Raw genomic sequence first — 27,055 nt, 5'->3', positions numbered from 1 at the left:
AATTCTCCCTCCCCCCTGCACAACTTTTAAAGATACAGAAGACCTCTTGGTTGCCAGGCCCAGCCTCTAAGAGGTCTTCTGTATGTTTAAAAGTTGTGCATGGGGAAGGGAGAATTTCATCTTCTGGTTTTTCCCATTACTGTACAGTGTTGCAAGAAAACCTGCACTTGGCTGAATTTTCTCTTCTCTTAAAGATACAGAGTCATTCTCAGGCCCTGAGCCTGGCAACCCTAAGCCATATGGATGTGGATGTGGGTTGAGTCCAAAATAACAGAGCATTGACGATAATATGGCTACTCAGAAGTAAGCCTCATTGTGTTCAGTGGGGCTTACTCTAGGTACATATGCATAGGATTGCCGCCTACTAGTGCAATCCTCATGTCTAAATAAGTCCAGTGGAATTCCAATGGGCTTACTACCAAGTTACCCCCTCAGAAAGAGGGAAAGCACACACACACACAGCTTTTCCAGTCAAGTAGAATATATTGTCTGATAAAGTAGAATTAAAATGGATCCTCCTGAACTGGCATGATTTTTTAAAACTACCATCAAAGTAATACTTGCTTTAGTGCCCATAGATGGCACAGTAAAAAAATAATAGATCCAGTTCTTACAGCACTGCTTTGGATCTATGTTTTTGTGTCATGGTGGTACAGGAAACTGATGGATGCGTTTTTTTGTGGTTCAGTCCATGAAAAGACATGTACTGTCTGATTTGATGGTAGTTGTGGGGGACGGAATTCAATGAAAAAAACATGCAAATGAAGATGATCCATTTAGTTCTACTAGGTCTGACTTTTGCCCAGAGACCCCATATAAAAAGAAACCAACAACTGAAGGAGGAAACCCAGGTTGAAGCCCCACTTAGCCATGAAGGTCACTGGGAATCCTGACCTTTTCATTTATTCACTAGGGCTGTGCACCACATTTGTACAAATCACAAACCTATTTGTGTCCTATCCAGATCAGGTTTATTTATTTATTATTTATTATTTGATTTATATCCCACCCTTCCTCCCAGCAGGCTGAAGCAGTTACAAATCTCTACAGAGCAGATCAGCTACTCCCAAATCAAATTTGTAGAGATTTGTACAGCTCTGTAGCTCAACCGTCTCTGATGAACCCAGACAGGGTGTCTCTGAAATGGAGCAATTACAACAGCTTATAAGGAGAACATCAAGGTGGGGAGAGAGGGGAAAGGCTAGAATGGTATCACCCCACCCAGCATTCTCTAATCACAGTGCTTGGAAGGGGTAAAGTCTTAAAATGCAGAAATCTAATTTGTAAGTTCTGCTTCTTAGAAATGTTTGGTTGGGAGTTGGGTGGCATTTGTTTAGTTTGTGTATGTTTTCTATTCTTTCGAATCAATCTTAGCCCCATCCTTATTTACATTTTTTTTAAAAAATAGTCTGTTTTTATATCTTATTATATTCTCATTGTGAATAATTATTAAACCTTATGGGCATATTTAACCATGAATATTATTAATATTAAATAGCATTTTTATTTTTCCCTCCCTCACTACTACTGTTGGCAATCTGCTACCTATATGACAGGGTCTTTTTAAAAACATCTTTCATGGAAAAAGCAAAATTTAAAGGTGGCTAGCATGAAAACCCCTGGAGCTACTCACTTTAAATTTAGAAGGGATAATCCCATCCATAGGAGCTGCCATGTCCCCAAATTTCATGTTCCTATGTGCATATTATCCCCATGGTGCTGCCAGCCCATGTCTGCCTGATGCTACCTACACATGTTGCAAACCTAACTAAAAAAACCCTCATTTTCTTTTCAAAATCTTGAACGAAGGTACTGGGGAAACACAGGAGAATGAGAACTGGCATGACTGAGCACTCAAGTCTTTTTTTTTTAATCTTTCTTGGAATAAGTAAAATTTACAGGTGGCTAGCATGAAATCCCCTGGAGCTATCTACCTGAAATTTGGCAAGGTTAATTCCCTCTATAGGGGTTCCCATGCAAAGAAAAAAATAAGTAAAAGTAAAGCCCAGGATCCAAGGAAGGCAAAAGCTAAGAATGCATACGAGGCAGCACCACTATAATAGAGTGGCTATCATTTTCCTGCCCATAATACAAAGTAAAAAATATATTTCATGTAGAGCCCAGACCCCAGGGTAGGCAAAGGTCAGGAAGGCACTTATTGGATGAGGATACCATGATTTTTCTATATCCACACCATGTGCACCCATTCAGTCCGGGGTGTGTGTGTTAACCAGGCAGTCCTGCAGAAGGGAAAGGCACGAAAGAGGGGTAGGGCAGTCACGACCAGCCACTATTTCAAATTTTCCTGCTCTCCCATCCACTCCCCCCCCCAAGATTGTTTAAAAAAGCCTACTAAATAAATTTGCAGAACACAAATGAATAACTCACCATCAGTCAACCAAGCCACAGGTGTGTCTTACAGTGTTTCCCTTGTGAGTCCAACTCCAAGTTCTTCAATGAAAAATAAAATGAAATTCACTAATAGGCAAAAAATCTTGCAGTTTAAGAACGTACCTATAGCCAACAGATATTTCTATCAAACTTTAAAAAGCAGGGAAATTAGGCAGCTATAGTGAATGCACCAGGGGAGCAGGAGACCTGACCTCCTCTCTGAGATATTGGACTGCCCTACAAATTTGTCAAAATGCAAACACCATTGGGGTTGGTCTTTCACAGTCCAATCCACTTGCTGTGTAGCTTGGAAGAATTTGGTAACATGTGTCTCTGAGCTTTTTACACTTTGAACTCTCGATTCTCTCTGGCTGTTTTGTATATCACCATGAAAATTTAGGGGGTTGTTAAGCAAGCGTTTCTGAGTTCAGGACTGTAAGTTAGTAAGGTTTTGTTTTGAAATGAGCTTATGGGAAGCATCAGAATGGCATGGGGGTATTTTCAATTTAACATTGCGGAATGCAAAAAATCCATGCTGACTTTAGTAAAATGGGGGGAAATATGCTGCAACTCACAGTAATGAGCAAACATGGCTGGCTGGTGCTCCTGCTCCCTCCCTCCTTCTCTCTGTCTTTCACATACACACACACCAGACACCACACACACACACACCAGTCCTCTTTGGCTATTTCAATCACAAAAAAGGACAGGGTAACAAAGTTCTAACAGCAGCAAAACAACTCCTTTCCTGGCTCTGCTGTAAAAATGTGCTGCCCACAATGAAGTTTATAACATGTCAAGCTGTATTCTGATTGGCTCAGGGTGACCATATGCCCACCCTAGTTTCTTTGTTAAATTAATGTGTTTTGCTGTTGCAGCAATTCCTGTCTGCCTATTGACTGAAAGGCAAAACTGGCTACTTCCACCCTAGGAAAATGCTAAAAGTTTACATGCAAAGATTGAAGACATCAAAGACAAAAAAACCAACAGAGAACTAGTTCATCAGGAATGGCAAGTGACCCAATGTTTGTGTCTCCAGTTTTTCTGTGTCTATAGCATTGGAACATTCTGTGAAGCGGTATGCATTCGAACACAATGAAAGCATTCCTCCAGAGCTCTAAACGTTTGGTGTGGGATGTGCACTTGTTTTATACTCATTTTGAGTAACTTTATTGTTAAGATGCACATCCTATTAAATTTTTCACTGCTGCTTCCATGGCAGTGGCCATCTTTGCCGCATTGTCCTATGTCAGGTTCCCTTCAGCCAGCAATTGCTTTTGGATTTTATCATCACCGACTCCGCACACAAATCTATCTCTTACCATCTCCTCCAGAACATTTCCAAAAGAACAGTGTTCAGTAAGCTTTTTTAGAACAACTATATACACCGATTGACAGCCAGTGTGGTGTAGTGGTTAAGGTGTTGGACTACGACCTGGGAGACCAGGGTTCGAATCCCCACACAGCCATGAAGCTCACTGGGTGACCTTGGGCCAGTCACTGCCTCTCAGCCTCAGAGGAAGGCAATGGTAAACCCCCACTGAATCCCGCTTGCCATGAAAACCCTCTTCATAGGGTCGGAATAGATGTGAAGGCAGTCCATTTCCATGTACTCCGATACAGATTCACCTTCCTTCCTCCCCCTCTTGTGGAATTTGAAACATCCACAATTATACTTGGCCTTGTGGTCAGACAAGATTTTTGGCAACTCTGCCAAACTTTTATCCCCTGGCTGTTGTAGTTGCACTAGGTTTTTTAAAAGAGAATAAGATTTACTGCCCAAACACTGAGAAATATTGCCTTGTTTGTCAACCTCAGTGATTTCATTAGCAAGGAAATAATGGCTCAGTCTTTCCACATATTGCTGCCACTCTTCTGTTTCTGGGTTAAAGTCCTTCATAGGTTGACATGATTTGATTTTTATTTTTCTCACTGCCACTGTTAAGTTCTTATGTAATATAAACAAGATTACTCATTTTGTAGGCCCAAAACAAGAGGGTGTTTATTGCTGAAAAGGCTAACACAAAACTAGGATTGCCAGGTGTCCAGTTTCTGCCCAGAGACTCTGCTTTGGGGAGTCCTCTCTGGGTCTCCAGGTGAGTCACCTTAATCTCCAGACTCTTAGCTTTCATTTTTAAAAAAAGCAATTAAGTTTCTAGGTGGTCTGGTTCAAAAGTTATAAACCAAAATGTCAGCCCGCCTGCAACTTCTGTTAGTACTGGCTGCTCTAATCCCTGCCTTTTCAGGTTTTTAGCCAATAAGTGAAGTCAGGGTTGTGAATGACAAGCTTCATAACCCCTCCAGACAATATCTAAGCCCCATTTCAAGTTCTGAGAACAGTTTCCTTTTCCTGCTTGTCTCGCATCAGGAATTCAGTAAATACATAGCTTTCAGCAGTATAAAGAATACTTTCTCTGTACAGGATTGGGACTTGCTTCAGAGTAAACATGCACTTCAACAGAAAATCACAGCAGGATCTTGGTGGGCATACGCAGTAAACAATTTTAGTTATTTTAATAGAAGTATGAATGCAGGTTTTTTAATTACTTGAAAAAATGGCATATACATTTTATCTTTCAAATAATTTTTGAACAGAGGTTTTAAAAAGTGTACATGCTGCAGTGTTATACTTTCCTAATTAAGGAGTCAAACAAGTTTAAATTTTACTGGGCTGTTGAAGAGGGCAGTTTATTTGTCTTATTCATAACCTGTTTTGAAAATCTTCCTAATATGAAGCTTTAATGGGAATAAAGCTGCAATGCTAATTCCACATACCTGGGAGTTAATCCCACTGAATTCAGCAGAATTTACTTCTGAGTAGACATGGTTAGGATTGTGCTGAAAATCAATGGGACTTTTGTGAACATAGAAAAGGATTGTGTTGTAAATCTTTATCTCCCCCTCCAATCTTTTTTTTTTTAAAGCAGTTAGGCAGGGCTTACTTAGGTGTCACTGCTTTTATTTGGCAGGAAACGAATACTTAAAAAAAAAGTTCTGCAATGGCCAACTGGTTTTGACAATAAACTATTATATGGGGTGTACGTACAGTATTTTTACATCTCCAGTGTGTGTGTATATATGGAATGTTTCCAACAACCCTTTGAAGTAGGGTTGGAAACGAAGGCAGCTCACAACAAGAAATAACATTCAAGGGCAGAAAAAGCTGGGAGAATGCACTTCAGAGTTTTTGTGTTTGTGTATGTGGGGCTCAGCCATGAACTTTGACAAGTTAAGTGAATGTGCAAAGCCACCCCATATCCTAAGAAAACGTATTGTAAAAAATATAAATCAAATGTATTGAAAGCTTTTTAAAATGTTACCATCATCATTAATAATTATAATAATCAGAAACAATAAAAATTCTGAATCACCTTTTCCATATGTCTCAAGGCAATTTACAAACATACCATAAAAATAGCTAATAATAGTTTTTAAAACAGTACAAAAAACTGAAGTTTAAAAACAAAGCTAAACACCTGAGGCAGAGACCTTTTCATCCAGGTTTCCTTTAAAATTTGTACCAAATTGCTTTTCATCTTGTCTGATCCAAATGCCAGTTTTTCAAGCTTTTTCTTCATTATTTTTCAATGGGGTTTACTGTGTTTTGATAGTGAATTTTGCTGCCTGGTATTTCTGCACATTGAGAACATTTGTGGGCCTTCTTTGGGCTACTTGCATTGCAAGCTAATTAAATATCACTTGAGTCAAGCATAATGCTGCAGTTTAGTTTATTATCTGTCCTGATTATCTTGTTCTTCTCATTTCAGTTTCCAATAAATCGGTGCATGAATCTTGACCAAATCTGACTAACAACCATGCATACACATTTGCGACCACAGCCCCAAAATGACAAGGCATGACATCGGTGAGGTTTGGCTGAAACATGGGCCACTTTCATTTTTACTGAAGCCAATTATCTGCAGTGTGGATATGCGGGAAAATGGATCCCTACAACAAGGCCAGGACCACCTTGCCCAGTAAAAGGGGGGTATAAATCCCTCCCCACCCCCTAAAGGGTGGCTTGGGAGACCTTCCAGCTCCACCCCCCCCAAGGCCCCACAACTGTGGGTAGGTGTCATAGTGAGCACCAAAGGTGAACCGTACTCTACCAACAGGCCCCACACACCAGGAAGGCTGGTCTTGGGTCTCACCAATCACCTTAAAGTTGTCAAAGGGTGCCCACCAAAACCCTAACATGACCAATTCCCACATATACCTCCACAGAAATGGACAAGCCTCTGCTTAGTCCCTCTTCCCCCATCTGTGGCTAATAATATAATGCAGGGAACTATAAAAATATATAGGATAAAAACAAATCATTGCCCAAATCAGATAGGTGGACCCCATCAGGCCTATAAAGTTCTACCCATGGACATCTCACCTCAGGATGGTGAATGACCTCGCCCTGGAGCCCAGCCACAGCGAGACAGACTTCCCTATTTACCTTTTAGCTTGCCTTATTAATTGCCACCCCTCTCCAAACCCACCTGGGGAGTATGTCTGACCATGTAATGAGGGCCCCGGGCCAACTCTGTCAAATGACCCCAAAATCTAAACATGCTTATATAATCAGACCCTTGCCCTTTAACAAGCCCAAATCATTGCCACCCAAACAGATGACAAGGAAGAAGGCTTTTCATTCATTAATTTGTGTAGCCCTGTTCATAAAAATGTCACAAGGTTTTCCCTGTGAAGGACATGTTCTCCCCACCCCACAATTCCCACATTTCGTTTAATGTTGAAAAGTTGATATGATAGGCAGGAGCAGACAAATAAAGCCTTAAAATACAAATCCCAAAGTAAATTTTTCTTGACTGTGAGGGATGTTTAAAAATTAATGTTCTTCAAGGAAATGGGTGATTATGAACTTCAAATGGTGGCTTGGCTGTGTTCCTGGGAAATATGGGCTCCCATTTTGGCCAATGGGGGCAGCCATGCTTTTCCCTCCAAAAATGTCTGTGAGAATGACATTATGGCATGAGTACTGTCATTCCCAGAGGTATTCTGATCCAGGAAATTGACCAAGCAGCCAAGCAGCTATCTCACAGGGTTGTTGTGAGGATTATATGAGGAGAGGGAGAACTTTGGAGAAAATGTGAGATATCAGTGCAATAAATAAATAAATAAACTTCCGCAGCTCAAACAGTATTCCAGGGGCCACACCAAAACACATGAATGAGGACTTGTCCAAATTCGTCTTCAGCCCTGCCACCCTTTCAAATTAGAAAGTTCCAACATGCAGACCATATCATTGCACAAAGATTCAAAGGGTGCTCTTTGTCCTCCCACCGCAGTAACTAATAATATCAGGATTAAATTGCAGGGCTATGGCTAACAGTTCCAGACAGAGGGCAAAGAGCAATGGAGACATGGGACAACCTTGCTTGGTGCCCCTCTTTATAGCTATTGGTCATTTGTGTGGACAACAATACAGTCTAGCAACCACTGGTATATATTCCTCGGGTGGTATTGCTCTAAAACCTTAAGTAAGAGACACCATTTAAGGTAGTGAAGGGCCCAACATTCAAGGGCCCAGACTTCTATGAGCTCATTCTATATCAAGGCAGGACAGTTCAAATTCTGGTAGAAGTCCCTTCAGAAAGTCAATCATATCATTTTGTTCCACCATCTCTTTCAGACCACACATCCTAATATTCCATCTGTGACCCTGATTCTCCTGATCATCAATTCTGAGGATGACATTTCTTTGACTTTTCAGCAAGGATTTAATCTGCACTTTATGACGGATCCCCATTCCTAAAGCTTCTTCTACTGATTTCTCCGTCTGCGTCTTGCTGTGACATCCAAGATTTTAACCTCTAATGACTTAAAGACATCTTGCCACTTCTTAATTAGATCAGCATGAAGATTAGAAATGTGGTTACAAACGGCTTCCATTGGGTCCATTATAGTCGGGTTGCATCTCTTTTATTATCCTTGTTCTTAATTGCCATTTTTGGCACTACATCCTTTTTCGTATTTACTCCCACCACCTAGGTAACCAGTTTTAAAAAGTTTGTAAGATACTAGTTCTTCCATAATTGAATTCCCGAGCTCATAGAGCACCCGCTCCACCACTGAAATATGCCTCTGGTTAGTATTAATTATGTAATGAGTAGATTTTAATCAACGGGGGGAGTGGAGCTCCGATCTTAAGCTCCTGCTCTGTCTTGCACGTGCATCCCTCCCCTCCCTACACAACTGGTTTATTGAGTACACATAGGTAGGTGTTGAAACAAGAATATTTTGATAACCGTATGGATTCACCGTCTGTCCCATATAAAAGTGACGCACTCTGTCTTACAGATATTGACCCAGTCCTTAGGGATACGTAGTTCCTTAATTTACTCCATGAGAAGATAACAATGTAACCATTCAGTCTGGTCATAAAAATTCTGAAATCACATAAAAATGGGATGTAATATGTGCAAATGTAGACTTTTCCACTTTGCAATCAGGAGTATTGTATTTTCTTGAAGTTGATACTAGCAGATGTGGAAGCCAAATGAAATGGCCCTTAGTCCAATGGTAGATCAATACTGGGACAGCTGTAGGCCATTTGTAGGGATGACTAAGCCTTGATCAACCTGGTTGACTAATGTGTTTTAACACTATTGCTATTTTAACGGATGACTGTGGTGTCTGCAAACAGATCAAAGTACAATGGGTTCTCAGCAGTGATCTCAGAAGATCTGAAAGGTTTACTTTCAGGATCAAAAAATGTAAGCATCACACTGCAGTTTGCAGTACCACAGACAGGTGGCACTGTGCACTATAGAAGGAACACTTCCCCCCCACCTGCACATCACTTGCACTGGCTGCCACTGGCTGCCTCAGCAAGCAGGCGGCAGTCTGGTGGGGTGGTGGTGGCTGGCCATGCACTGTGTGGCGGCGGCATTTGTCCAAGGGAGGTGGCAGTGAGGGCAGTGGCAGCCTGGGCAAAAGGCTGGTCTGTGGCCTTGCTGCACTGCTCAGTCTAGCTGCGCAGCACAGTGCATCTACAGTGTTTGTCTGGGGCAGCAGCAGCAGAGGCACAGGCAAGGCAAGTGGGTTGGAGAGGGGATTGGGAGTGTCTGAGAGGGTAGGGGTTGGTGAGGGAACTGAGTTTTCCTGGGTAGTGGTAGTGGGAGCTGGGTTTGGTGGTTGGCAGGGGTGGGTGGTTAGTGAGCTGGCAAGTTGAGTGGAGTGAAAAGGGGGGTTGGCAAGCAGAACAAACTTAGTAGATAAATAAAATTTATATTCAGTGTACTGTTCTTTTTTGCTAAAGGAGAAGCATTAGGAATGCAAGCTCCTCTACGAAGTCACACAGGGAGTTACAGATTCTCCCTCTTTAATGAAGGCTGGAGGTAAAGGAACTGAAAAGTGTATATTAAACTATAGAATTACAGTTGTATGTAAGAAGAATGCTGCCTGCCCTCTCTGATTTTTCTAAAGCTGCACTGAATTATTACCAGTTTTCTTGGACTTAGCTCTCATAAGGCATCTTTTGATTTGAAAGGGGAAAGGAAAGAAAATAGGGTCCTCTTATATATTTGCTGATGTAAATCATCCAGGTGTGCTTCACTGGTGATTTGAAAGTAAAGGAACAAGCTTGCAAGCAAGTACAGGCACAGCCTTGAGTGCTTTTTGAGCAGTCAACTAAAGTCAGCAGCAAATTTCATACCAAAGCATTTCACAGTACTGATTTTGGTTCCTAACTGCAGATGTCCCAAAGCAGAAGGAAAGTCTGCTTGAACGGTGGGCCCTAGGATCATATGCGCTTCATCCCTCAATTGCTTTGTATTCCAAAACGGAAAAGAAGAAAGGGAAGTCTGCTAACCTTTTACCCACTCAACACCCAGCCATAGTCCCTGCAGTGGATGAAACACAGAGGACAGCATTTAGCAAGAATATGGAGCCTGTGGGTACCAGCACTGAGATGGCATTGCTCAGCAACATCCTAGCAGCATATTCATTTATCGCAGGTAGTTATCTCATTATTTCTATTTATTAGATGTTTCATGAGGCTGTATTAATATATCTGCAAGTAACATTCCTTTCTACTCCCCCCCATGCTTTTATTTTGTTTTTGGCAATCTGAAAAGCAAAGGAGTCCAGAAAAGGAAGTATTTATTATTGTGTGTATCATTATTTCTGATACTGTTAGAGTTTGTCCCAGGGGAAGGGAAAGGCAGTGACCTTCCTCCTCATTCTTCCATGCATAGAGTGTGTTAACTTACATAATGGCCTATGTAATGGTCAGGATTACAGAAAAGTTAGTATGAACACCAGAATTAAATGACTGGCATATTTTTTGTTTCATAAAAAAAAAGGATGTTAAGGATACAGTGAATTAGTCTTGTTCTTGACTTTTAGATTTTACTTCCTGTTGGACAATCAAGGGAAAACTTTTTAGAATAGTAGAGTTGGGATGGGCCCATTGAGTCCAACCCCCTGCTTGATGCAGGAATCCAAGTTAAAGTATACCTGACAGATGGCTGTCCAGCTGCCTCTTGAATGCCTCCACAGTTGGAGAGTCCACCACTTCCCTAGGTAATTAGTTCCATAGTTGTACTACTCTAACCTTTAGGACGTTTTTCTGATGTTCAGCCAAAACCTGTAACTTGAACTCATTATTTCACATCCTCACTCTATGATGATCAAGAAGAGTTCCTGGCCCTCCTCTGTGTGTCAACCTTTCAAGTACCCAAAGAGTGCTATATCTCCCTTCAGTCTTCTCTTCTCAAGGCTAAAAATGCCCAGTCCTTTCAGTCTCTCCTCATTGGATTTTGTTTCCAGTCCCCTGATCATCCTCATTTCTCTTTTCTGAACCTGTTCATCCTTGTTGCCCTCCTCTGAAAGTGTTCCATTTTGTCTGCATCCTTCTTAAAGTGCGGTGTCCAGAACTCGATGCACCACTTGAGATGAGGCCTAACCTGTGCCAAATAGAGTGAAACTAGTACTTTATGAGATCTGGAAACTATACTTCTGTTAATGCAGCTTAAAATAGCATTTGCCTTTTTTGCAGCCACATCACACTGTTGGCTCATAATTCCAAGATCACTCTAATATGAAGTATCGCTGAGCCAAGTATCTCCCATCTTATAAATGTGCATTTGGTTTCTTTCTCTTAGGTGTAGAACTTTGCAGTTATCCCTGTTAAATTTCATTCTGTTGTTTTCAGCCCAGTGCTCCAGCCCATCAAAATCACTTTGAAATTTGTTTCTGTCCTCCAGGGTATTAGCTATACCACCCAGTTTTGTATCATCTGCAGATCTGATTCACTAATAGGCAAAAAACCTTGTGGTTTAAGAACGTACCTATAGCCAACAGGTATTTCTATCAAATTTTAAAAAGCAGGGAAATTGGGCAGCTATAGTGAATGCAGCAGGGGAGCAGGAGACCTAACCTCCTCTCTGAGATGTACTGCCCTACAAATTTGTCAAAATGCAAACGCTATTTGGGTTGGTCTTTCACAGTCCAATCCTCTTCCTGTGTAGCTTGGAAGAATTTGGTAACATGTTCCTCTGAGCATCGGATGGGTGGGCACTGGGCAGAGGGGAAGCCCCTTTCCTTTCTAAAAGGAAAACATTTTGAACAGTATCATTCTTTTTCAGGGTTTCCTCCACATTTTTATTCTACAGCAGGCACATGTAGCCTCCCACCCAAATTTAAACCAAAGCTGTCCCAGGCCACATCCATGCCAAGACCTTTATTTCACTTTACAAGTCATGGCTTCTCAGAAACAATCCTAGGAAGTGTAGTTAGGGAAGGTGATTGAGAGGGTTGTGGTACAGATGAAACAGATTATCTTAACCCATTCCAATCTGGGTTCAGACCTGGTTATGGGACTGGATTAGCCTTGGTCGCCCTGATGCATAGCCTTTATTGGGGAAGGACAGGGGGAGTGTTACCTGGTTATTCTTACTTCATCTGTCAGCGGCTTTTGATACCATTGACCATGGTATCCTTCTGAGCTGACATGGTGAGATGGTGTCAGGAGACAGAGTTGGGGTCCCGGGGGGTTGGAAGAAGAGGATTCAGACGGATGGCAGGGAGGAGGGGGAGCAACTTCGCCCGAGTGGAGCGAAGACGAAGCAGAGGAAATGCCAGAGATAGGGTTGCTTAGCAACGGAGAGCCTGATTGCTTTGGAGTTTCAGAATCCTCCCTAGACATTCCCACGCCTCCCCTGCTCGGAAGCTCAGCACAGAAGGGGGAAGAGGGAGGGCTGCCCAAGGCAGAAAAGCCGCAAGTCAGTTTACCATCAGCCCCCCCATCCCCCATACTGGAATCGGAACCTTCAGAAGAGGAGGGGCCGATGCTTCCCCCTTCGCCGCGCACACGAAGGCACTTGAAAAGACAAGAGAGAAAGGGGGGAAGGCGGGTAGTGCCTGAGGGGCAGTTAAGGAGGAGTGAAAGGTTGCGCGCCCGTTTGGCCCCTTCTTAAAGAACCGGCGGGAAAGCAGCCCCTTGCTCTGTCAACTTTCTCCCAATGCCGCAGGACCTGTAATTCTGTACTGCTTCATGAGAAGACGCAGTCTTTGTTTGGACATTACTCTAATAAAAACTGAATTACTTACAACCCCTGGTCTGGTTCCTGAGTCTCATCCTGGGCCTGACAGATGGGTATTGGAGGCACTGCTTTACAGTGGTTCTTATTTCCAGGGTCAGTTTCAGAGAATAGCATTAGGTGATTGTCTTTCGGCACCCTGGCAGCTGTGCACTGTCCCAGCAGTATGCTGATGATACCCAGCTCTATTTCTCTGTAACTTCTGAATCAGGAGAGGCCGTGCAAGTCCTGGACCGGTGCCTGGACTCAGTGGTGTGCTGGATGAGGGCCAGTCAACTGAGTGTGAATCCTAGCAAGATGGGAGGAGCTGTGGTTTGGTGGTTCCCAAATTTGGATAATTGGTCAGTTGCCTGATTTGGATGGTGTCTTACTGCCTCTGAAAGAGCAGGTATGTAGTCTGGGAGTGCTCTTGGATACATCTTTGTCACTAGAGGCCCAAGTGACCTCAGTGGCTAGAAGTGCTTTTTATCACCTTCAGCTGATAAGTCAATTGTGGCTGTTTCTGGACTAGGATAGTGTAACCACTGTTGTCCAGGCACTGGTAACCACCAGGCTGGATTACTGTAATACGCTCCTACGTAGGGCTGCCCTTGAGGTTGGTCTGGAAGCTGCAGCTGGTGCAAAATGCGGGGGTGTGACTGCTCATTGGGGCAGGATATCGCCCACTGACACTTTGGAATGTTAAATATTAGGCAGGCATCATCTCTGTTATTTTTTTGGCACCTACCAAAGACCTTCTTTCAACTATCCTTTTAAGTAGAGACCTTAATCCAGTCTGCATCTGTGTTGGAATTGTTTTTTAAAATGTTTTTAAAGCTTTTTTTTTTAAAGCTGTTTTTAAAGATGTTTTAATACATTTTAAAGGTGTTTTGTTTTAATATGTTTTAAAGTCCTTTGTGTTTAATATGTTTAAGAGTGTTTGCTTTTGTTTGCTGACCTGAGTTTCTTCTGGGAGAAAGGGCGGGATATAGTCAATAAACAAACAAACAAATAAATACATGCCATTGTTTGATGGTTTGATTTTATATTTCAATTGTGTTTTATTTTTAACCACCGTGGGATCCATTTAGATGTGTGATTTAGAAGCTAAATGAATAAATAAGATAGAGGCCACATACCAGCCACCTCATCTCATGTTGTGTGTCAGGTAGCGGACACAGAAAGAGGGTCCTGCTTGAAATACAGTACAGTTGGGGCCCGCTTCCTGGTGTCCCACTTTTCGGCGTTCCGCTAATACAGCGCCAGCAGGGCGATCAGCTGGAGGGGGGGCTGGAGCTCCCTGCACTCCAGCTGATCGTGTCGGAGGAGGGGAAGATCTGATCTCCTCCTCCTCTGGTGCGATCAGCGGGTTAGGTTCTAGACCCCCACGCTACAGCTGATCCACTTTTTGGCGGTTTTCGCTTTCTGCCAGGGATCTGGAACCTAAGCTGCCGCATGAGTGGGGCCCTACTGTAGTACTTGAAATAATTGTTTGGTATAAAAAACCACACGTGACTACTCTATTTACTCTTTATTGAGGCTGAGAATGACTTGCATAAAGCCACCCAGTCAATTTCTGGGTAAGGAACCCAGGACCAAGTGAAAAACAGGAAAGAAAAGCAGTGTAATACTTTCACTAGCTGCGCCAAACACTTCAGATCTCAGATGTCCTGTAGAACAGACCAGTATTATTTCCATATTTCAGATGGCAGGCTTGTTTGGTGAGATTTGAACTGGGAATTCCCAGTCAATCCTTTGCTGTCCTGGCTATCTATCCAGTGGGCCACTAGAGCTACGAATGACTATATATATTGTAAAGGCTTTATTGTACTCATATCAGTCAACTGGATTTGCTCTAATCTGAAGTTCAGCCCCTCATAAACTTAAAAGTGGCTATTACTCTTTTATCTTAAGATCAAAGGCTTTCTCATTGAGGAGGCGAGCTCTCTGGCCTGTAATTTGCAGAATGAATGGCATACGTATATTTACTCTGCTTAAGAAAACTTGGCTTCTCTTCAAATAGCGTGAAAATTAAGTAACTGTAGATGCTGTCTGATGAAATGTGTTTTGAAACTACCTTTCCTCAGGTCACAACGTTTATCTTTCACCTATGCTTGTTTTGTATTCCTTACATGACACGTTTCCCATGTTTATTCCTTCTCAGTGTGAAAATGTTTAAATCCTCTGTTTAAATTTGTTGGGACTGGAATGTTAGGAATGAGTGGATTCTCCCCAGTTCTTCTTCATTATTGTTATGCTTTTCTGTTGCTCTCTGGGTTCCACTCCAGTTGTCTTCTTCCAAGAAAAGAGAACACAAAATCTTGTTTCCCTGGAAGAAGGATTTTTTTATTCTGACTTTTTAAAAATAGTGCCTTTCTGCAGAATTGCACTAGTACTCTTGCAAGACGGCCTCTGTATTAACTTTACGCTTCAGATTAAGACATTTTTATTATTTCAGTATTTTAATGATTTGTATTGGGAGGATACTATCGTTTGAAAGTAAGGGTGTGCCCATAGTTTCACTTTTTTAAAAAAAAGTCTTCTAGAGGGAGGGGTAAAAAGAAATTTACAGGGCAATCCTAACCTCAGCAGGGCATGACAGAGCGGCTTAGGTACTGCTGCCTCCACAGTACTGCAGCTCATGCTGTCTGGGGCAGAAGGTGGGGCAGCAGGAATATCCTGCTGTGCACTACCTAGACCTGGAGCTGGCATAGCAATTGTGCCTGGACTGATAGGTGGTAGCTGTGACAGCAGTGGATCCTCACTCAGCTCAGCCCTTCCCTCAACACCCCATTTAGGGCATTCTGCAGGGTACCACTGGCAGTGCTTTTGCCCACCCAAACTTTCTGCGGTTTGGGTTCTTTGTACACTGACATCATTTCTTGGGCAGAGGCCAGTGGAGCTGTTTTGGGTGACAAAGGTGAGACCTCCACCCCATCCCCTGCACGGTGAATCAGAGGTTTGTATTGTAGCCTAACTTGGTCAATCAAGTAATCTAGTGCAGAGGTGTGTGTGTGTGCCAGAGTTTGGAACCCCAGCACTATGTTCTGCCCACACAATAGGTGTGATCTGTGTTGCTAAAATGCTATAGTACAATGAAAAATGGAGATAGACTGCCTTCAAGTTGATTCCAACTTATGGCGACCCTATGAATAGGGTTTTCATGGTAAGCGGCATGCAGAGGTGGTTTACCATTGCTTTCCTCTGAGGCTGAGAGGCAGGGACTGGCCCAAGGTCACCCAGTGAGCTTCATGGCTGTGTGAGGATCTGAACCCTGGTCTCCCAGGTTGTAGTCCAATACTCTAACCACTACGCCACACTAACAAGATAATAATGATTGGATGACAGCATCATATGGATTCCCTGTAAAAAATGAATGCAAGAAGCATGGCAATTCCAAACTTACATGCTTAGTATTGAAGCCCCACAAATGAGATGCATTAATGTACAAATTATTTATAAAAAATTATTAGAGAATATAGAGAAATAATGGTAATAACAACATTGGCTAGGTAGCACTCCTGGGGAATTTTACTTTTTTTCCGAACACAATCAGTTCTTCAGTTGCATGTCTTGCTTTGATATCTCAGCAATGATCCTCAATATGTTACTAGATAATTAGATGGAATTAGATCATCACTTCTACCACCACCAATAGGTGTCTGTCTTCCCTTGCACTGCTTGTCATTCTGTTTAATCTACATCTTGAGGTTCAGTGGTTCATGTGCAATCACTAAACATCCCCCACTACAAATGTGTTTATCCTAGATCTCCTCATCTACATTTTCTTCTTATTATTCTCAAGTCCTTCTCCTTCCCCCACCCTGAGGCTCAACATTATCTGTCACCTGGATTGGTAAAAAATAAATGAGTTCAGGCTGCCTCAGGAAGTCCCACAAACATGTTATTTTATTCCTCCCTACCCTCTAAAAACCCATTTTTTTCCACATTTCAGAAAACTCTGAGCGTGCTGCTCTGTATTTTGTGTCTGGCATTTGGGTTGGACTCCTCCTGACTTTACTGACTTTCGTGCTTCGAATCTCCTGTCGAACTGATCGCAAACCATCACCAACAAAAAAGCCATCAGGGGACACTGACAGCAGTGATAGTGATGATGACTCGGACACTACATCTGACCTGTTCGCTCAGTGGCCCCACAGGTTTGAAAGAACTTTGAATATGAATGTCTTCACCTCAGCTGAGGAGATAGAGAGAGCTCAAAGACTGGAAGAAAGGGAGCGCATCATACGGGAAATATGGATGAATGGGCAGCCAGATATTCCAGGGACCAGGAGCCTAAATTGCTACTACTAACAACTGGCAGATACTACCGTCTGGTTCTGCAGGCATCCTCTAAGCCTTTTATACAGGAAGGAAAGAATGTCTTCCTTTCTTATGCAGAGAGCTAAGTGAAGGCAAACTGACATCAAACATAATCTCCACCCTCCCATCCAGTATTTAATTCCTAACTGTTCCTCTTCTTGCAGCTGCTGTTTTTCTGGAGTAGAAGAGACATACAAGACTAAAGACTGGCTTTATGTTTTAGACAATTTTAAACCTATGGCATGGATTGTTTCCCTACTACATATCTGAGAAGGATGAGTTTTGCTTGCCTAATGTTTTAATACTAAGGAACTTGTGAGAGATTATTAAAATACAATCTTGGTAAACAGGGAACTGAAACACAAAGGCATGACATAGGGATTTTTTGATATTTGGAAGTTGTAGAATTAATGTATTTACCAAAAACACAAAAAACTACTTCAGAACCGGGTATTTTCACACTATGAAATCATTTTCGTGCTTGGATGCTCTTATCTTATTAATTAAGACTGTTTTTAATCTTGCTTCAGTGGCAGCATTTTTTTACTAATATCTCAGGGACAAAATCCTTCCACCAACCTAAGTTCCCCCATGCTTTTTAAAATTATTTTTCCATCCAGTTTTTTTCCCAGTGGGGGCTTTGTTATTATAGAAATTGTCAGTGATGAGTAAGAAACCTTGGAGAGGTTGAAAGGATTTAAAGGTGTGTGTGCGTGCTGCTCAGTGATGTGCCTTATTGATTGATACTCAGTTGTAGTTTTCTTTATAGCAGTGATGCACAATATTTCATTTATTCCATCTTTCCCATCAAAAATAGATTTTGATTTGCATTTATGTTGCAGAAAGAAAATGGGAGCAAGGATGGTTAAAATAATATTTTTTTGGATTTACATCTTCAGTTTTGGGTAAATGGAATATAAATGATCTTTGTACAGATTTCCCAAAGTTGCTGAAACTAAGTAAACAACCGTTTCATCCTGTTAAAGGTGCATTATGATCTGGACACAACAGACAGCTTTAGTGGTGACCCATGCAGTTCTAAGAAGGCATGAGCCTTGATTTCAGTAGAATTGGGCCAGACTGTATCCTTCAAACATTAAGCACACACATTGTTTTTACAACTGGTTTTAGTCATTTGCACTGGAAGCTCTCTGCTGGCTTTCACACACTAATCCCTGATGTGGAACTTAAGATATATTAGGGTGGTACAGTGTTTACTGCCTTTCTTCTTGTCTACCCTGGCAGTGGCATTAATAGTCAGTCAAAAAATTCCAGGGAGTTAATTAGGAGTGATTTCCCTCTTCCTGAACTAACATTGCTTATGATTAACCCTTCCACTGCCCTAATTTGACACACAATAAAGTAAAGGTGTCCCCGCACTTATAGTGCGAGTCGTTTCTGACTCAGGGTGACGTCTTGCAACATTTACTAGGCAGACCGTTTATATGGGGTGGGATTGCCAGTTCCTTCCCCGGCCTTTCTTTACCCCCCAGCGTATGCCGGGTACTCATTTTACCGATCACGGATGGATGGAAGGCTGAGTGGACCTCGACCCCTTTTACCAGAGATTCGACTTCCTCCTTCCGTTGGAATCGAACTCCGGCCGTGGGCAGAGTTTCGGCTGCATTACCGCCGCTTACGTCTCTGCGCCATGAAGGATTTTTTTGACACACAATAAAACTATACAAAACAAGCAAATTAACACTGGATCCTTGGTATGTCAAGTGTGCATTATGGGGCTGTGGTTTTTCCTCAGTCCTTCAGATAGATGCTCAGTCATTTGTAAAGTTTAAGCTAACTGTTTCTATAAATGTATTCTCCTTGTACCCTTACTGTAGTTGTGATTTTTTTAAAAAAATTGGTAGCTTTGGGCCATCATCCTTGTGCACTTAGATCAGAAATAACCATACTACTTTATTGTTTCTGTTCCTGCTGGTACTTTTCAATATGCAGACCTCCACAACAGTCAGTGACTCCATTGCAAACAGCCCTTCAGTCATCATTGTTTTGTAGTTAAGAAAAAGGCTAATATAGGAAGTGGACACAATTTCTTTCCTGACATATGCATAATCACACAGTTAAAATATCCCTTAGCAGTGATAGCTGGTGCCCATCAGAACTAATAGGGCAGGACAGCCAGTAGTAGGTTAAGCCAGCCAACTGAGTTTGTCTCCATCCTTACAATGTCACTAAGTACACTTAAGCATCTTGGTACAATTCCTGAACTATAGTACTTTATCCTGGTTTATATAGTTTACATGCTGTCATACTTTGTTGACTGCTGTGTGATTCTATCACCACCATCCACTTCTAGCCTTCCCTATCCTCTAGTTAGGCTCCCATTCCAGTGTGAGAAAAGGCAGGGTTAGGGATAGAATGGTATCAGGCACATGTGTTCAGATCACATAGCTGCACACTCAATCACACACATGAACAGGAAAAGAAAGATGCCTCTAAAATAATCTTCTACAAGTGGGCATGCTCTCTTCTGCTAGGCTGTAAAGTGTAGGTGAAATGGAAGGCTGATCTTCCTCTCAGCTCTGATGAGAAGTGACAAGAAGCAGAGCAGCTGAGCAGAGGGGAAGGGAGCCAGGAAATGGGCTGCTTTAAGCCTATTACGATGAGGGGAAAACTGAAACTAAATTGTAGAAGATTATGCTTAAGGGTATTTATGAAAACTTATTTTCCTGTGTCTATGGCAGGGGTGGGAAACCTCAGGCCTGGGGGCCAAATGCAGCCCTCCACACCTCTCTATCTAGCCCTCAGAACTCTCTCCAGACCAAGAGGAAAGTCTTCAAAAAGCACCGAAAAGATAGCAGAGATGGCGCCTGCCTAATATTTAAGGGGAGGGAATTCCACAGGGTAGGTGCCGCCACACTAAAGATCCATTTCCTATATTGTGCAGAACAAACCTCCTGATAGGAGGCCCTCACCTGCAGAGCGCAGTGATCGACGGTATATAAGGGGTAAGACGGTCCTTCAGGTATCCTGGTCCTGAGCTGTATAAGGCTTTGTACACCAAAACTAGAACCTTGAACTAGGCCCGCTAGCAATTGGGCAGCCAGTGCAATTCTTTCAGCAGCGGGGTGACATGTTGGCGATACCCTGCCCCAGTGAGCAGTCTCGCCGCCACATTTTGCACCAGCTGCAGCTTCCGGACCAACCTCAAGGGCAGCCCCACATAGAGCGCATTACAGTAATCCAGCCTGGAGGTTACCAGTGCGTGGACAACAGTGGTCAGGCTATCCCGGTCCAGAAACGGCCACATCTGTCTTACCAGCCGAAGTTGGTAAAAGGCACTCCTAGCCTCTGAGGTCACCTGGGCCTCTAACAACAAAGATGGATCCAGGAGCCCCCCAGGCTACGGACCTGCTTTTTCAGGGGGAGTACAACCCTGTCCAAAGCAGGCAACTGACTAATTATCCGAACTCGGGAACCACCAACCCACAGCGCCTCCATCTTGCTAGGATTCAGACTCAGTTTATTGACCCTCATCCAGCCCACCACCAGCTTGAGAACAACAGTTGCAGCCACGCTGCCTGGTATGTGAATTCTCTTTTACCACTATTGGACAAGAAACAAACAACAAGGTGCATCATCAGTGGGTTTAAGAAGTTTGAGTGGAGCGCATGAAACCACTGTTGTTGCTTCTATGGATGAAAGGGAGCGAGCATAAAGATAAATGAAATGCAAATAGAAAAAGAAAAACAAAGGACAGTGATGATTTCCGATATGAAATACCATGTCAACCACAACAAGATTTCTACGAGTAAGGCAGAAAACTAAGCATCCCACAACCAGTCAGGATTCTTAACCAAAAACCAAAAATATGAAAAATGAAGAAATATTTGTATAAGCATGACTATCAAATTTGTTTATTATTTACACAACCTGTAAAGATATTTATAGTGCAATCCTACGTTTATTTATTCAGAAGCAAGTCCCAATGTATTCAGTGGGGCTTACTCAAACAGGGACAGAAATGCAACCTCAAGTGATAAGCAACTTCATTCACGCAACCCAAAATTCAGAATCATGCCACTTTATGCTGTTTTGCAACTGACTATACTTGTTTTTATGGTTATTGGATTTTAAAGGGATTTATTTCTTATTGTGAACTGCCTTGGTTTCCAGACTGCAACCCTACCTCACAGGGTTGTTGGAAAGATTCCCATACATACACACACACACTGGAGATGTAAAAATACATACACCCCATATAATAGCTTATTGTCAAAATAAGTTGATCACTGGAGAACATTAAACAAAATCAGTATTAGTTTCCTACATAATAAAAACAGTGATACCTAAGTAAGCCCTGCCTAATTGCTTTAAAATAGGATTGGAGGGGGAGAGACTCAAAGGCCACAGTGATTCCAACATTTATTTATGTATTTATGTATTTTATTTACAACATTTATATACCGCTTTATTGTAAAAAATCACAAAGCAGTTTACAGAAAGAATTAAAACAATAAAATTATTGGCAAAAACAGTTAAAGACAGGCATTTAGAAACATTCAAATTAATAACACCAACAATGAGTTAAAACACATTTAAAAATGCAATAGCTTCTACATGCCTGGATAGGCTTGCCTAAACAAAAATGATTTTAGCAGGTGCTAAAAAGAGGCATCTACCTAATGTCAATAGGCAAGGAGTTCCAAAGCTTAGGTGCTGCCACATTAAAGGACTGATTTCTTACAAGAGCGGAACAAGTACTGTGTGGCACCCGTAACGTGGAAAGCACACCTTGAACTTTGCCTAGTAGCAAGTCAGCAACCAATGCAGATTTCAGAGCAGAGGTATTATGTGCTGATAGGGTCTCACTCATGTCAGCAATCGTGCCGCAGCATTCTGCACTAACTGCAGTCCCTGGGTCAGGATGTGCTGCATGGGGATTTCTGTGACCTTGGCTGACGGGCTGCTAGGATTTTTTTAGTTTTGGTTTTTCGTTATGAATCCTGACTAGTTTTGGGATGCTGAGTGTTCTTCCTTACTCATAGGAATCTTGTTGTGGTTGGTATGGCATTGCATTTAGGAAAGCATCACTGTCTTTTGTTTTTCCAATCAGATAAATGTTTTTGTATGAATTGTATGCGCCAAGCAACTGTGGTTGATGGTTAATGTATCATGCTTAATGACATCACTTGGACCCACCCTGTGACATCACTTGGACCCGCCCCCAATATCTCAGGGTTTGGGATGCTTCTGACCTGGCAACCGTATTTCCAGACAAACTAAAGAATAATAAGACACAGGCAAGGCCCCTTGGGCACAAGCCTGCCCCGGGTCCCAGCACTCACCTTCCACGATTCGCGGCAGAAACATATGCTGATCTACTGATTGTCTGAAAAATACCTTTGAATATGAGAAATCTACTGATAATTGGCCTTATGTGGTTTAAAAAAAAAATTACAACAAAGCAGTAATAAAGTTTGCACAAGTTGCTTCTTCAGCCAGGTAACTCAGGGGAGTCAAAGCAAAGTCAGAAGGGCAGTTGTGTTCAGTATGTTGCCCCTGCCAGAGTATTCTGTGGTGTCTGCTGAATCACCTTGTTACCAACCGATGGAGTTTTTCAGAGGGGTTGTAGATGGTCTAGCTCAGACTCAGTCCAGGCTTATGATTGGTACAGTTCAGACATCGTTTTTTGAAGTATGGAAACCGAGTGCATTCTACCCTTACGTAATTTGTGTCCATGCTGTTCTTTCCACTCCCCCGCCTGAGTGGCAGTGCAGCAGCAAAAGAAGAGGTGCCGGAACTCAGTTCCACCTCGTTCCACTGCAAAAAAAGTCCTGCATATGTATGTCTAATCGGAGGGATTTTGGAAGTGGCACCCTGGTTGTGGAATAGTCTTCTCTGAAAGGTTTGCCTGGCACCACCAGGCATTCACCTTCAGCATCAGGTCAAGAAATGTTTGTTCACTGCGGTTTTTAAAAAAACATATGTTTTATAGTGTGGTCCTTAGTGGGAGGATCTGTGTTTTAATTACAGGTTTTTTTGTTTTATGTTATATTTTATTTGTTACATTTGTTTTGTGACCTTTAGTGGGGCTGAATGGGGCAGTCATATGGGGCAGTCATAACTTAAGTAAATAAATAACTTAAGAACCAGCAAAATGATGTCGTGAAACAAAGTTGGGGCTGGCTCAAAATGACAAGGATCAAAATGGGTTGTTCCGGTTTGCTGATTTTTTTGGTGAAATGCCCATGAGCTCCCAGCTAAGTGTTAGTCTGTCTCCTGGACCAGACAGAACTAAAGATTTGGTTGCAATTATCTCCTCCTGTTTATATCATTTACCTTGTCTCTAAATCTCTCTCTGACTTAAGTGCAAATTTCCCCTTTCTCAGGCTGCGGGCACACAAATTGCTTCAAAAGCAGCCAGAATGGTTTTTCTTGCTGCCTTTGGAAGCAACACTACCCTCTGCTGACCAAACCTCCCTTCCCCAGTGCTGCCTTCAGACCATTCAAGACTGCCCAGAGCAAAGTGTGGGCCAACACTGTCTCTGCCTGAGCCTGAATGCAGCAACGTGTTTCCATTGGCCATACCTGGAAGACAAAGGGGCCGATCTATCAATCGGTTGCACACCTTGAAGCTAATCCAATGAGATTTTAAGAGTAAATAGGGGCAGGGTATGTTCAGTGGTACTTATTTGTAGGTAAAAAGGGTTAGGATTCCAACCCCATACAGCAGTTTGAGGGAAGAGAGATAGAGTCTGTGTATGGGTCTACTCATAGTACAATCCTACTCATGCCCAGGTATGTTTTCATAGAATAGTAGAGTTGGAAGGGGCATATAAGGCCATCAAGTCCAACCCCTTGCTCAATGCAGGAATCCCAATCAAAGCATTCCCAACAGATGGCTGTCCTAGATCACAGATCATAGAATAGTAGAGTTGGAAGGGGCCTATAAGGCTATCAAGTCCAACCCCCTGCTCAATGCAGGAATCCAAATCAAAGCATTCCCGACAGATGGCTGTCCAGCTGCCTCTTGAATGCCTCCAGTGTCGGAGAGCCCACTACCTCTCTAGGTAATTGGTTCCATTGTTTTATGGCTCTAACAGTTAGGAAGTTTTTTCTGATGTCCAGTCGAAATCTGGCATATATTTTGGGGTTCAGAGACATGTTAAGCTTGGTTTGAAGTTGCTGTAGTTGGCAACTCTTCTTTTTTAGTGTTTTGAACTTTCAAGCAAATAAGGAACTGGGAACTAGGAACCAACTTCAGCGTCGTATCAGTTAAATAGATTAAACAGTTGCGGGGACGGCAGCTGACGTTTTGGTGTATATCTTGGGAACCAGACCACCTAGAAGCTTAATTTTTTAAAAAATTGAAGCTGAGAGTCCGGAGATTAAGGGGTGCTAGCCGGAGAGCTGGAGGGCCCCCCAAAAACCGACCTGGTAACTCTATATTAGACATATAAATTGAAGAATTTCAACTCATTTACTGTTTCTCATGACTTCATTTTGGGACCGTTCATGTATAGATTTACATTAGGTTAAAATCATTAGATTTTACATAATTTGATAAACTTTGTGAAGTTTGCATCTAGTTGCAGGATGTCTATTTTGAACTCATTGAACAATGTCACGAACTCTATGAATTCACTGAAGAATGACAAACATTCCTTAAGAATCTAAATAAGGACTAGGCAAACTCCTCAGACTTCCCTTTGTTTGCTATATTCTGTTTCCTTGGAATCCTAGGGACAACAGAACAACTGATGACGATGACAGTTAGTACTGAAAGTCCACCTTGTAAAGAGCATTGGTCCCTGCAGCTTAAAGTGAAATGAACATAGATCAGGACAGGCATGGTGAGTGATATTGTTAATGCAGTACTCTCTTAAAGCTAAATTTTGAATGCTAACCAAATGGGCACCATGATGAAACCAAAAGGAAGCTCAGAGTCTTCTGAGGACAGTGAGATTGGAAAAAATGGCTTAGGGGGGCACTATCAAGAAATTACAAATAGGTAGATCTGTTGGCTTTTTCTAATAGGGCAAAAATGGAATCACAAAGGCATGAATCAGAACGTTTCTGTTACCTGTTAGGCCTTGGGAGGAGCCATAGTTTAGTGGCAGAGCAGATGCTTTGAAAGCAGGTCTCAGGTTAAATTCCTAGCGTGTCCAAGAAAGGCTGGGAAATATTCCTGTCTGAAACCCTGGAAAGCTGATGCCAGTGAGTGTAGACGATGCTGATCTGGATGGACTGACTCAGTATAAGGCAGCTTCCTATGTTCCTGGGCATAATCCTTCATTGCTTCACTGCTACATTTAACAAGTGAATTACCTCAGTGAATTAAAGTAATGGTATTAATTGTCTGACTCAGCATGGGGCAGCTTTCTATGTGTCATCAGTGGCTTAATCTTTTACTGGTTAAATGCTACATTTAACAAGTGAATTATTCTGGTGAATTAAAGTAGTAAAATAATGGGTATAGCAGTCTTGCAAAACTCATCCTATCAGTCATGTATGGTGGTGTCCAAGTGGTTCCATAAGTCTCTTGTTTTTCTAGGCTGGCTTGAACTGCAAAACACAGCACATTCTCAAACACATTGCAAGGCTGGGAAACTATGTTCATCTTGGTGGGTAACAAATAGTACAGGCCTGCTTACAGAAATTCAGTGTGGTGTAAAGTACCAGGGAGTTCAACTCAGGGACCCTGAAGCAGTGCAGTCTACACCACAAGGGCAACTCTCGGGCTATTCGCTTGAGCTTTGCAGTGGCACTCAGATAATATGATCAGAAAGGGATACTTCTGTAAAGTCCCACCATTAACTGTGGCCCTCTCTGTAGCCCCAGCAAAGTGGCTTGCTTTGGGGAGGGTGCTGAAACTCTTAAAGCATGAATTCTATGAAAGATAGTCAAGGGTTAGCAATGTAACAGATGTTATTAATGAGAGAATATAAAACAAATATCAAACTAAGATCTTTTGAGAGTGCAGTGTTATTTATGGTATAAAGCTTGAAACTTCAGGACCACATTCCTCCTTCACTCTAGTTCCAGACCCAGTAACTAGGACTGTACACTGACCCCTGATTTGATTTGTGACTCTGATTTGTAAATACAGAACAGGAAATCCCATTGACACATTACAAAACCAAAATGGCCGTAACTTTCTTGTTTTTTGACCTAAAGACATTCAATTTGGAGACATTGTACGGCTATACAAGGGATTAATCCTGTCAAGTTACAGGGGGATAGTTCAAGGGGTTTTCATGCAAGCCAGCTTTAAAGTTTAAAATGTTTTAAATTAAAGCGGATGTAATGGGTTTTTTTTCACATAGGGACAAGATAGCCCCATAGAAGGAATTTACGCTTTAAGCTTTCCTTTTTCAAAAATTAATAAATAAAAAGACTGAGTGCTTAGTCATCAATTCTCACGCTCATGTGTTTCCCCTGTTCCTTTCTTCAAAATTTTGGGGGGGAAAATGAGTGTGGGTTTTTTTTGTTTAAAAAAATTAGGTTTCTGATACTAGACATGAATAAGTAGTGCTAGGTAAGCATGGGCTGGCAGCATCAGGGATGTAATATGCACATAAGGACATGACATTTGATGACCTGGTAGCTCCTCTAGAGGAGATTAATGGTGCTAAATTTGAGGTGGGTAGCTCCAGGGGATTTCATAGAATCATAGAATAGTAGAGTTGGAAGGGGCCAACAAGGCCATCGAGTCCAACCCCCTGCTCAATGCAGGAATCCAAATCAAAGCATTCCCGACAGATGGCTGTCCAGCTGCCTCTTGAATGCCTCCAGTGTTGGAGAGCCCACTACCTCTCTAGGTAATTGGTTCCATTGTCGTATGGCTCTAA

At 42.2% G+C, this 27,055-nt stretch overlaps 1 protein-coding gene across 5 annotated transcripts in view; it reads left to right on the top strand.

Moving 5' to 3' along the window:
• EVA1A (eva-1 homolog A, regulator of programmed cell death) overlaps positions 1-17,767 on the top strand; it is a 30,370-nt gene extending 12,603 nt beyond the window's left edge. The window contains exons 1-4 of one of the 5 annotated variants that reach the window (XM_061612835.1): positions 3,385-3,416; positions 6,159-6,256; positions 10,095-10,355; positions 16,876-17,767. In XM_061612835.1, the coding sequence (XP_061468819.1) occupies positions 6,238-6,256; positions 10,095-10,355; positions 16,876-17,234 (639 nt within the window). In that variant the 5' untranslated portion in view covers positions 3,385-3,416; positions 6,159-6,237 and the 3' untranslated portion in view covers positions 17,235-17,767. Of the gene's footprint in view, positions 1-3,269; positions 3,417-4,402; positions 4,488-6,158; positions 6,257-8,029; positions 9,361-10,094; positions 10,356-16,875 lie in introns of those variants that run through there. The other 4 variants (XM_061612833.1, XM_061612832.1, XR_009760824.1 and 1 more) reach the window with 4 other exon arrangements.
• Positions 17,768-27,055: the final 9,288 nt, after the last annotated feature.

This window comes from Rhineura floridana, chromosome 2 (assembly GCF_030035675.1).
Source record: "Rhineura floridana isolate rRhiFlo1 chromosome 2, rRhiFlo1.hap2, whole genome shotgun sequence".
Lineage (NCBI taxonomy): Eukaryota > Metazoa > Chordata > Lepidosauria > Squamata > Rhineuridae > Rhineura > Rhineura floridana.
Note: the sequence above shows the minus strand (reverse complement) of the source record. Positions and strands in the feature narration are given on the sequence as shown.